Source organism: Grampus griseus (assembly GCF_964374135.1).
Source record: "Grampus griseus genome assembly, chromosome: 2".
Classification (NCBI taxonomy): Eukaryota; Metazoa; Chordata; class Mammalia; order Artiodactyla; family Delphinidae; genus Grampus; species Grampus griseus.
Window position 1 is genome coordinate 118,861,416 of NC_139018.1, and position 13,170 is coordinate 118,874,585.

The 13,170-nt window shown below is 37.9% G+C and overlaps 1 protein-coding gene across 3 annotated transcripts in view; it reads left to right on the plus strand.

Annotated features, from left to right (window-relative positions):
• Positions 1-13,170, plus strand: part of SCAPER (S-phase cyclin A associated protein in the ER) — a 495,909-nt gene that overhangs the window by 358,956 nt on the left and 123,783 nt on the right. For all 3 annotated transcript variants that reach the window (XM_082647309.1, XM_082647310.1, XM_082647311.1), the window contains exon 25: positions 3,983-4,106. In XM_082647309.1, the coding sequence (XP_082503435.1) occupies positions 3,983-4,106 (124 nt within the window). The remainder of the gene's footprint in view (positions 1-3,982; positions 4,107-13,170) is intronic.

Here is a 13,170-nt window from a genome sequence, read left to right on the forward strand (position 1 = left end):
TAAATCCTATGATATACCCAATATCCTGTCAGTTAATTTCCTTAATATTTAAGTCAACCAGAGCTTACTTCCTGTGGCATATAACTAAGAACTCTGAATATTAAAACAGTGTTGTTTATAACATTGAAAATTGGGCACAATAGTAAGGGATTGATTGAAGTAAAATTTTATATCCATTGGATGACACTGTTCCATCTTTTAAAATCTATAATATTTCTCAATGTAAGTATTTTAATCAGAAAAGGAATTTAAAATAAGAAATTGGATGTTTACAAAACTGTTGGAAAAAGTTGTAGACCTTTTGTTGTTGACTCCAAAACAATACCAGACATATCCACTGGGGGCACTACTCCCTTTGAGGCCAAACACAAGTTAGGAAGGAAATAAGCTAATGCCACACACAACTTTCTCTCACAACCGGGAAACCACAGAATGGGTACTTAAGGCTGCAGATCAGAGGTTAGGAAATCAAATCAAGTAGTACAAGTTATCCCACTGGTTCTTGACACACAGAATTCGGGAAATGGAACCTGAATATTACTGCAGGAAAACCTCACTTTTCCAAACCTTGCTTGATAAGGACAACCAATGGCACGGGAAGATGGCCTTGGCTCACTTCACCCTCCAAATCTTGTATGATACCATTTGTGTGGGAGGGAACAACTCTTGCATATGCACAGACTACTTCTGGAAGGATATGTAGACTAGTAACCATGGTGATTTCTAAGGTAGGGAACTGAGTGGCTGAGGGAAATAAGTAAGAGGGAGATACTTTTCACCATGCCTTTTTGTGTGTGTTGTACTAAGGTCATCATTCCTATTCAAAAAGTTACCAAGTTAAATTTTATTTGTATTGAAGCTCAATAGTTTTTACTGTACTCCAAGGGAACACACCCGTAGGTGTCCCCAGGCCTCTGAGGAACCCTTCAAGGCTCTTTGAGAGGAGAACAAAGTAGGGTCCTGGGTCCCCCACTTCTGCTTCAGTCAGAAGAGGTCTGATTTTATCTGTTCTTTGGTTTAAGCTTCTGAAAAAGATTTTGTTAGCTTTTAAGCTTCTGAGTAAGAAAGCATTCTGCTGCTTTTTCTTAAAAAATTGAAGAACAGTGTTATAGAAGAATTTTTTTTAAGATTTTTTTTGATGTGGACCATTTTTAAAGTCTTTATTCAATCTATTACAATAGTGCTTCTGTTTTATGTTTTGGTTTTTTGGCCCCAAGGCATGTGGGATCTTAGCTCCCTGTCCAGGGATCGAACCGCTCACCCCCCGCATTGGAAGGCAAAGTCTTAACCACTGGACCGCCAGGGAAGTCCCTATAGAAGAATATTAAATGTCATGGAGAAATATTCATTGTACACATATTAACTAAGTGAATATTTGTAAGAAGAGAAGACTGGAAGTACAAATACCAATCGTCTCTTGATAGTTTTTTACTGTTTATTTGTGCTTCTCTTTCCCAAAGTTATGACAGTTATCTAAAATTATTTTTATAATCACAAATACATGTTATTTTTTAAATTAAAAAGAAAAGTCCTCTTGAAAAATCTAAATATGTTACCTAATAACTGAAATAATGTTGATTTGCATTTGTGGAGAATTTGTTAGGTAGTGCCTCCAACCAATGTGTCCTAAATGAGTTACATGTAGGCCACATTTTCCTGTACAATCCTCAGGGATTAAGTCAGGCCAGAGCTGAGCCTCCTCCTGGCTCCCTTCAACTTAGAGTCCTTTCGTTGTTTGTTTGTTTGTTTGTTTTGCGGTACGCGGGCCTCTCACCGCCGTGGCCCCTCCCACCGCGGAGCACAGGCTCCAGACGCGCAGGCCCAGCGGCCACGGCTCACGTGACCAGCCGCTCCACGGCACGTGGGATCCTCCCGGACCGGGGCACAAACCCGCGTCCCCTGCATCAGCAGGCGGACTCCCAACCACTGCGCCACCAGGGAAGCCCTCTTTCGTTGTTTATGCCAGTATGCCATGAAAAAATTTGGGACACGCCGTGCTTTATTATCCTGGAAATAATAGCTTCTATAGCACACTTTGGATTTTTTAATGTTTTATTTGTGCATTATTCTTAACAAGAATAATAAGATTAATAACCCTAACGAAGTCTATCATTATTAAGTATTTAAGCATGTGCCAGGCACTGTCCTAAGTATAATATTTTACATGTTACTTCATTTAATTCTCATGATAACCATGTGAAGCTTAGGTATTATTATCTCAGTTTTATAGGTAAGAAAATGGATGCTAAGATATTAAATGACTAACTTGCTAAAACCTCAAATGGCACAACTGGGTTTCTAACCTAGTGTCTTATTCCAGTACCTCTACTCTTAACCAGTGTATTCTAATGCTCAGTTTTCAGGAACCTATCAATTATGTGAAGCAAGATACAACTATATCAGACAAACAGATGATTACAAGTACAAGAGGGGCTGTCTTCACCGTCTTTCTCCTACTAGAGCATCAGCTCCATGAGGACAGAGAGCTTGTCTGTCTTGTCCACCTAGCACAGAGCCTGGAAAATCATAGGCACTTAGATATTTGTTGAATGAATGAATACTCACTTGTTGGTTCTTAGACCTGTACTTTTCAACTCTAGCTATACATCAGAATTGCTCATAGAACGTTTGAAACATGCAGATGTCTAGAGCCCTCCCATTCCCCAACTAGCATCTCCAGGGGAGGAACTCAGGCAAGTATATATCTTTGAAGATATACAGGTGATGCTAGTGCTCTGTCAAACTCTAGAGCCCCTATTCCAGAACAGTGGTCCTCTGACTTGAAGATGCATCAGAATTACCTGTGAAATTTGTTAAAACACAAATTGCTGGACTCTACCCCCAAAGTTTCTAGTATTTAGTAATCTGGGGTGGAACCTGAGAATTTGCATTTCTAAAAGTTCCCACGTGATATTGATGTTACTGGTCCATGGTTCACACTTTAAGAATTGTTGTTCTAGGGGCTTCCCTGGTGGCGCAGTGGTTGAGAGTCCGCCTGCCGATGCAGGGGACACGGGTTCGTGCCCCGGTCTGGGAGGATCCCACATGCGGAGCGGCTGGGCTCGTGAGCCATGGCCGCTGAGCCTGCGCGTCCGGAGCCTGTGCTCCGCAACGGGAGAGGCCACCACAGCAGTGAGAGGCCTGCGTACCGCAAAAAAAAAAAAAAAAAAAAAAAAAAAAAAAAAAAAGAATTGTTGTTCTAGAGGGTTGGTTGTAAGGGACTAAATCGAAACACTTATACATAGGACTTAAGCAGGAGATTTAGTCAGACAGGCAGGAATCAACATTGATCACTCAGGCAATGCAGGTTAATCACAGTTTTCAAAGCACTCAGAAGAATACCCATTGAGTATTGCTCCAAATGCTTCTTTGAACAGTGGCATATAATTTTTTAATCCTTAAGAAAAAAAAAAAACATTTCTTTGATGGGTTTGACCTTAGACTGTTTTACTCTCTAGGTCCTCCCCTGCTCAATCTCTGAGCAGGTGTGGTGCTCACTCCCCAGAACTCTGCAGTTCTTGTCTCACAGGGAAAGCCTCTAGTTTCTCCTTATGTGTGCTCCCTTCTTCCATCATCTGCCCTTGTCAACCAGGAGATCTAGCAACAGGAGCTTTGGCAGACCTTTTTTTCTGGGTATTATTCAAAGAATTCTAGATCCCAAAATTCCTGGGTAATATCTAATCTTAGATTATTAAGACCTTGTCAGTAGACTGGTAAGTACATTTCCATTGCCTGCTGCTGCAACTAAGAAATTAATAAGAGGCAAGAATTAGTTACTAATGAACACTGGGCTGTGGATAAAAATTACAAGCTTTTATATCTAGCTGATGGACCTTGTACCTAGTAATATTTGGCTTGTTTTTTTTTTAGAGTGACTTCTATCCCATGCCTGTTGCTTTTATACCATTCATTTTATGTATTTTAAATTGTTTAGAGAAGAGCTGCACGAGTTTTATAAGTGGTGTTTTTCTCCTTCTGTTAGGTCTCTCTGCAATGCAATCAATGTTTACAACCTCACCTGCAATAACTGTTCAGAAAACTGCACTGATGTTCTGTTTAGTAACAAGATTACCTTCTTAATGGACCTCCTCATACACCAGTTGACGGTATGTAATATTATTGCTTTGAGTTAGAAGCAGCTAAGATTTGAGAAATATCCCCTGTGGGGAAAACTAAAAGCTTATTTACTCTCCAGATTGGGGGGAAAAAAAAAAGTGAAGATGATTGGGAGAGTAAAATAGGAACTGGCAGAAAAACCTCTTAATTTGAAAATCTTATATTGCATTCTCCTAATTTCCAGTATTTGATGGGTAATATACTTGTAGCACTTGCTGATATCATAAATTTACATGGTCATACTAGGGCTTTGGAATCAGTTAAGCTCAAAGGCAAACCTCTGAGGCCGTAGGAATGAGCGCTGTAGAAGGGAAGACAGCTGGGAAAGTCTCAAAACCTATCTTACCAGCTCAGTTAAAAGGGTCAGTTTAAAAAGGACTTTTTGATGACCATTGATATATTTTTTTGAAGCAAGAAACTCCTCTGTCAGAAAGGGGCAAACCTGTTATACGTTTGAAATGGGAACAAGCAGCCAATTGTAGCCTTACATTTTACTTCGGTTCACAGATGTTGAAAGAGGTAAGCTCAGCATAATATCCAAAGGTTTAGGCCTGTCAACTGCAGTCTCCAGAACACAGCCCTGGGGCCAGAATTTTCTTGGTCAAGTTTCTGAGCTCCTGAGGTATTGGCACAAAATCGCTCTCAAGCTGCAAGTTTATAACACAGGAGATTTATTTTTCAGAACCGATCTACTTTTACTCAGCATGTATTTCTAATAGCTCATCCTAAACTGTGTGCCTTTTGCTCTCTTTCCTTCTCCATCTGGTTAATTTCTACACATTCTGCAGACCTTTACTGAGACATAATGGCACCTTCTTTATGAAACCTTCCCCAACCTGACTCTTTCCCCAAGTCCAGGTTAGGTGTTCTTCTTATATGCTCCTCTGCATTATGTCATTCATAGAATTAACCACATTGAATTGTAATTAACTGTTTACTTGTCCATTTCCCCAGCTAGCCATAAAATCAAGGAGGACAGGAGGTAATTTATCACCTTCTCCAAGATCCTAACACAGGGCCTGACACAGTAGCTTCAGTATGTCTTTGATGAATATATAAGTAAATAAATGGAACTCCATATGTTTCAAGCTGAAAATCAGAAAGGAAATGATGAGGCCCTTACACGTAGGTATACTGACAATGAGAAGGGACTGCAGTGAGAGAGAACAAAAAACACAGACCTAGAACTGTTACACAGTGCAATAATGGCTATTTATAGTGATGACACTGAGTCATCACTTGAGGGCTAAGTTATATGTGGTTTTATCTATAAAAGAAGGCATTGAAATACGGGTTACACATTTAGCAAAATTCTATCAGAAATAGTTGAAAGGCAGGGGCAAGGAGAAAAGACTTAGCATTTGTGGTATGGCCTTATTATATTCCAGGTATTTTAATATATATTGCTTCATTTAACTTTTAAAACAGAAAGTCAGTATTATTATATCATTTTACAGATGAGGAAACTTGAGTCCCAGAGAGGTTGGTTTGCCCAGGGCTACATAGATAGTAAGTCACGGAGTCAAGTGTCCAACCTAGGTCTGTCAAACCCAAATTAAGGGACATTCTACACAAAAATTGACATGTACTTTTTAAAAGTGTCAGTGTCATGAAAGAAAAGGAAAGGTTGGAGAACTGTCACAGACTGGAGGAAACTAAGGAGATCTGACAGTTAGATGTAATGTGGGATCCTAGACCAGAAAAAGGACGTTAGTGAGAAAACTGAACGTTCAAATAAGGTCTATAGAATAGTTAATTTTATTGGCTCACTTCTTGCTTTCGGTAATTATACTATGGTTTTGTAAGGTGTTAACAGTAGGGGTACTGGCTGAAGGGAACTCTACTATTCTTGCATCATATCCTGTTTTTAAGTCTTCTTGCATATTCTTTCACATTTAAAAGCCATTCTCTTTTGTTACTTGTCCTGTACAAAGTATATAATTTATATTCTTCCATTACCAATTTAAAATTATTTCAAAATAAGAAGCAAAAACTATAAAACCAAACCCCATGCTCTCCCACTGTTGCATGCTGCATCATCTGGAAGAATTTACTCTGTGAAACCTATTCTATATTGCTAATGGAAGAAGATACGTAAATGTACTTTGAACAGAACAAGTAACAAAAGAGACATTTGAAATGTGAAGGAATGAGCAAGAAGACTTATAGACAAGATCTTCCATCCTAGCTGTTCATTCTTTTCTGATCGAAACCTTTTCTTATTGTATGAGGTAGTTTGTTTATTCTCTCACTTAATGATTGTAAGCGCCTACTATTTCCAGTTCCAGAGAAGCATAAGACATGATCCCAATCATCCAGGAAATTCCTGCATAGGAGTGGGAATAGACACGTAAACTGCATATAAAAACAGTGTGTTGGAAACCTGTACAGAGTATAATGGAGCACAGAGGAAGGAGCTCAGTAGCCTCTGCCCAAGACATCACAAAGGAGGGACATTTGAGCTAGACCTTAGCTTCTCATAATAACTTTCAATTACTAAGTGCCTACTATGTGCCAGGAGCTTGTACAAGTAGCTTGATCCTCTCCCTGTATTTTGAAATCCCCAGTTTTCTTTGAATAATATTCCCTTACTTGTGACCTCAAGGTTTCTTGACACTCAGAAAGCTTTTAATCTCCCAACCAGTGGATTTCACCACATTCTATGTTTATCTTGTTCAGTTTAGAACTGGGATCCTGGGACATTAGTTTGTCAAACACATTTCATCCCCCCTATATGTGGCACTTTCTGGTTTCTGCTGTTCCTTTTGGCTTTTCATTCTCTAGCTGTCAATTCTAATACCGCTGTGATAGAGTATGTGAGAGGAGGGTATGTTTTCTAAGTTGGGAAAGTGGAGGGTGGTGGTGGCTAGTGATGGTGATTTTTATTTTTCTGGAAATCACTTGAGTGCGTTTCCATTTTTATTGCTGACTTGTTTTGATATACATGTAACTGAAATATGGATCACTAACTTGTTAGTACCCTTTAAGTAAAGGATAGAAAATAGTCATCAACACATTTTCCAGAAGGATTAGAAAGAAGCATAAAAGAAGCTAATTAATTGAGATCTGGTGGAATTTATATGACACCTGATTATAGTGCACTTCAGCCTTTCTGGTTCTTCAGCAAACTGAGGTGGTTTTGAAGACTTTATTTTCCCCCAATCTAGCTGTTTGGAGTTTGTTTTAGCACTCTTGTATTTCATCTCAATTATGTGCAAAGCATTGTACAGATTCCAGGGTTACAGAGGTGAATTGGACACAGTTCCTTCCCTCTAGAAGCCCACAGTTGAAGAAGGAACAACTTACATACATTAACATTAAAGAAAAGCTATGAGAAGTTCTGTAACATAATCAGAGCTACAGAGTAGCCCACACAGCCTAAAAGAGTGCCTGGCACATAAGAGGTGCCTGTTAAATATTTGATGAATGAATGAATGAGTTCTAATTGGAGCATTGGAGAGGCTTTCGGGAAGAAATTGTATTTGCCCATGCCTTGAGGAAGGATGGAAATTCTACAGTTCTGGATTATGATTTTTACAAAAGCTAAATTAGCATATGTGGCACTGTAAAAGTATGTGCTTTTTCTTGCAGCGCAGATTCAAAGTAGGATTTTTAAGATAAGGTCTTGAGGAATTTATTTGGAGCCCTGTAAAAACAGTACATTTAGACAGGCATGATCTAGGATGAAGGCTAACAGAGATGTATTATCTTCCAAAAAGTATGAAAACTTTAAAATATGTTAAAGCAGATTTCATTCAATAAGTAATTGTTAAGAATCTTCTCTGTACCTAAATCATTTCAGTGCATAGAAAAGTAGGCCTCTACCTTCAAAATGTCTCCTTGAGGAGACCAGACATGCACATTAGAAGGCAATAGAAAGACCAGTGAAAAAGAGCAAACTGACAAAATAGGAAGCCCCAGTTCTCATTCCCCACAGAGATACTTAACAACTATATACAGACCAAAATACCATTGTGAGAACTCTGGTAAGCAGTTAAGATATTGCAATACCCCAGATGATCTCAAAGCCAAGAACAGCCACATTGATGTGGGTAAGAAGAACTGTTTTGCTTTACTCATGATCGCCCCTCTCTCAAGTTGGCACAGCTCCACACTGGAAGATAATACCCCAGGCCATGGGTTCTCCCCTCTAGGAGGGAGGGGAGTTGAGTGTGAGTCCTGCATTCTGTCTTTTTGGAGGGCTGCCAGGGGACTTGTATCTGTCTCACCTGACTTATGGCACTGACAGGAAACTGGCATACTTTGGATGCCTGGCAGGCCCTGAGAACAAGAGAGAGCAAGGCAACTTGCTTCTGAGAACCAGAGAACTTGCAGTGCTGCAGGCAGACACCAGAGGGAGCAAGAGATTATGATCTCCTGAAACAGAAACCAGCAAGCCTTTCTAATTGAGGAATTGCTCAGGCAGGCCCAGAGAAGTCCCATCCCCTACAGAAGTGTCAGAGAATGCCTGATTCCCTAGTCAAGGTGATTGGTGTCTTCCCCTTTACAAAGCCAGTATGTACAGTCTAAAAGTCATGCCTGTTTTTTCAAATGTGCAGATCCCAACACAAAGTTACAAGACACACAAAGAAAAAGGGAAACATGGCCCCTACAAAGAACAAGATAAATCTTCAAAACCAGCCCTAAAGAAACAGGTATATGAATTACCTGACAAAAAATTCAAAATAATCATCATAAGGATGTTCTATGAACTCAAGAAAATGATGTATGAACAAAATGAAAATAACAAAGAGGTAGAAAATATAAAAAGAACCAAAGAGAAGTTTTGGAGCTGAAGAACAAAATGATTGAACTGAAAAAATCAGAGGAATTCAAGATCAGCATTGATCAAACAGAAGAAAGAATCATCGAACTAAAAGATAGGTCATTTGAAATTATCCAGTTAGGAATAAAAAGAAAAAAGAATGAAAAAAGCCTAAGGGACTTATGCTGTACTGTAAAGTAGGCCAATGTATGTATTATGGTAGTCCCAAAAGGAGAGAGAAAGAGAGAATGGGGCAGAAAGCTTATTTAAATAAATAATGGCCTAAAATTTCCCAATCTAGTGAAGGAAAGGGAATCCAAATTCAAGAATTCCAACAGATCCTAACTTTGATGAACCCAAAGAATCTCACAGAGACACATTATAATCAACTTATCAAAAGTCAAAGACAGAATTTCCAATGCAGCAAAAGGAAAGCAATGTGTCACATGCAAGGGAACTCTCATAAAACAATCAGTGGATTTCTCACCAGGAACACCACAGGCCAGAAGGGAGTGGGAGGTTATAATCAAAATGCTGAAAGAAAAAAAGGCCAACCAAGAACACTATATCCAGCAAAACTATCCTTCAAAAATGAAGGAAAAATAAAAACTTTCCCAGATAAATAAAAGCTAAGGGAATTCATCACCACTACTGGACCTGCTTTACAAGAAATTCTAAAAGGAGTCCTTCAATTGAGAACAAAAAGACACTAAATAGCAACATGAAACATGAAAACATGAAAGCATATGAAAGTATAAAGCTTAGTGGTAAATGTAAATATGTAGACAAATACTGAATGCTGTAATACTGTAATGGGAGGGTGGTTAAATCACTGTTAATTCTGTTATAGAAATTAAAAGACAAAAGTGTAGAAATAACTATAACTATAAAAGTATGTTAATGGATACATGATATAAAATATGTATTTTGTGACATCAGTAACATAAAATATTGGGGGAGAGAAGTAAAAGTGTAGCATATTTGTATGTGATTGATGTTGTTATCAGCTTGAAATAGATTATTATAACTATAAGATGTTTTATGTAAACCCAGTGGCAACCACAAAGAAAATGCCTATAGAAGATACTCAAAAGAGAGAGTCATGGACATATACACACTAACAAACGTAGTAAGGTAGATAGCTAGTGGGAAGCAGCCGCATGGCACAGGGATATTGGCTTGGTGCTTTGTGACAGCCTGGAGGGGTGGGATAGGGAGGGTGGGAGGGAGGGAGACGCAAGAGGGAAGAGATATGGGAACATATGTATATGTATAACTGATTCACTTTGTTATAAAGCAGAAACTAACACACCATTGTAAAGCAATTATACCCCAATAAAGATGTTAAAAAAAAAAAAAAGAAAAGAAAAAAAAAAGAAAATGAGAAAGGAATCAAAGCATGTTACTACAAAAAAAAAAAAATCAGCAATACAAAGCAAGACAGCAGGAGAGGAATGAGGGACAAAATAACTACAAGACAGAAAATAATTAACAAAATGGCAATAGTAGTTCCTTCTCTATCAATAATTACTTTAAATGTAAATAGATTAAACTCTCCAGTAAAAAGACGTACAGTGGCTGAATGGATCAAACTCATTTGTCAACAACAGACTCACTTTAAATTTAAGGACACACGTAAGCTGAAAGTGAAAGAAGTGACAAAGATAATCCATGCAAATGGTAACCAAACAAGAGCAGAGGTGGCCATACCTATATCAGACAAAATAGACTTGAAGTCAAAAACTCTCAGAAGAGATAAAGAATGACATCATATAGTAATAAAAGGTCAATTTTTCAGGAAGGTAAAACAATTGTAAATATATATGCATATGCACCCGTCAGAGCACTCAAATATAAGAAGCAACCATTGAAAAGAACTGAAGGAAGAAGATGACAGTAACACAGTAAAAGTAAGAGATTTCAATACCCCACTTTCAATAATGGATAAACATCTAGAAAGAAAATCATTAAGTAAACAGAGGATTTGAACAACACTATATGCTGAATGGACCTAATACACATATACAAAATATTCCACCCACCAGCAGCAGAATACACATTTTTCTCAAGCACACATGGAACATTCTTCAGGATAGGTCACATGTTAGGTCACAAAACACATCAACAAATTTAAGATGACTGATACCATACCAAGTATATTTTCTGACCACAATGGATTGAAAATAGAAATTAATAGCAGAAGGAAAACTGGAAAATTTACAAATATGTGGAAATTAAACAAATTCATGAAAAAACCAGTGAATCAAAGAATGAAATTAAAAGAGAAATTAGATAGTATCTTTGAGACAAAATATACAAAAACTTATGAGATGCTTAAAGGCAGTGCTAAGAGGGAAGTTCATAGCAATAAATGCCTGCATTAAAAAGGAAGAAAGATCTCACACAAACAACTTTATACCTCAAGAAACTAGAAAAAGAAAAACTAAGCCCAGAGTTAGCAGAGGGAAGGAAATAATTCAGATTAAAGCAAACTGACATAAAAACAGACACATAGACCAATGGAACAGAATAGAGAGCTCAGAAGTAAACCCACAAATATACAGTCAACTAACATTTGACAAACCATCAAAAATACACAAAGGAAAAGGTGGTCTTTTCAATAAATGCTGTTGGGTAATCTTCAGTAAATGCTGTTGGGAAATGGTGGATATCCACATGCAAAAGAATGAGATTGGACCCTTATCTTACACAACAGGTCCCCAACCCCTGGAACCAGGCCACACAGCAGGAGGTGAATGGCGGGCAAGCGAGAAAAGCTTCATCTGCAACTCCCCATCGCTCGCATTACCGTCTGAGCCATCACACACACACTGCCCCTGCACCCCAGTCCTTGGAAAAACTGTCTTCCACAAAACTGGTCCCTGGTACCAAAAAGGTGGGGACCATACACAAAAATTACACAATACACAAAAATTAACTCCAAATGGACTTAAAACTTTAATGTAAGACCTGAAACCATAATCTCGTAAAAGAAAACATGAAGAGAAAGCTCCTTGACATTGGTCCTGGCAAGGATTTTTGGGGGGGGATATGATGCCAAAAGTACAACAAAAGCAAAAATAAACAAGTGGCACTACATCAAACTAAACGGCTTCTGTACAGCAAATGAAACAATCAGCAAAATGAAAAGGCAAACTTCAGAGTGGGAGAAAATATTTGAAACATATATATCTGATGAAGGGTTAATATCCAAAATACATAATATCCAAAAATCAAAAACACAGAACGTAACAAGTATTGGCAAGAATTTGGAGAAATTGGAACCTTTGTGCACTGCTGGTGGAAATGTAAAATGGTGCAGCTGCTTTGGAAAACAGTAACAGCAGTTCCTCAAGAAATTAAAACTAGAACTACCATATGGGATTACTTCTTGGTATTTACCCAAAAAGAACTGAAATTAGAATCTCAAATAGATACTTGCACTCTCATGTTCACTGTAGCATTATTTTATTTTTTTTCACTGTAGCATTATTCATAGTAACTAAGAGGGGGAGATAACCTAAATGTCCATTGACAAATGAGTGGATAAAGAAAATGTATGTACATACACCGGAATATTGGTTCACCAAAAAAAGAAGGAAATCCTGACGTATGCTACAACATGGATGAACCTTATGAAATAAGCCAGTCACAGAGCGGCAAATACTGCATGATTTCACTTATGTGAGATATCTAAAGTAGTCAGACTCATTAAACTGAAAGTCAAATGGTGATTTCCAGGAGCTGGGGTGAGGGGAAGTGAGAAGTTACTGTTCAGTGGGTATTGAGTTTCAGTCATGCAAGATGAAAAAGTTCTAGAGATCTGTTTTACAACCATGTGCATATAGTTAATTAGACTGTAATGTATACTTAAAATTGTTAAGACGGTAAATTTATGTTACGTGTTTATTACCATAAAAAAAGACCAGTACAGGTATTACTGAGTGCTGTGAAAATAGATTGATAGACTTTTAATGTTGAACAAATTCTAAATAGTCCATATTACAGATTAGTAAATTGAGATGTGGCAAAGAGATCATACAACTACCTAGTGATAGAACCGTGACCTGGATGCTAGTCTCCTGAGTCCCTGACCAGGACATCCCTTCCTATAACCTAAATTGATGTGTCCTCACCTTATTGAGTTGACAAATGAGATAAAGTAACATTTTTGTGACTTTAATTTTATACATGTTTAATATTGTCACCTGGGTAAGATACACTGAAGAAGCATTTAATTAAAAGATTTATAATTTCTTGATGTTTCATTGCACTTTAAAAGGCATTAC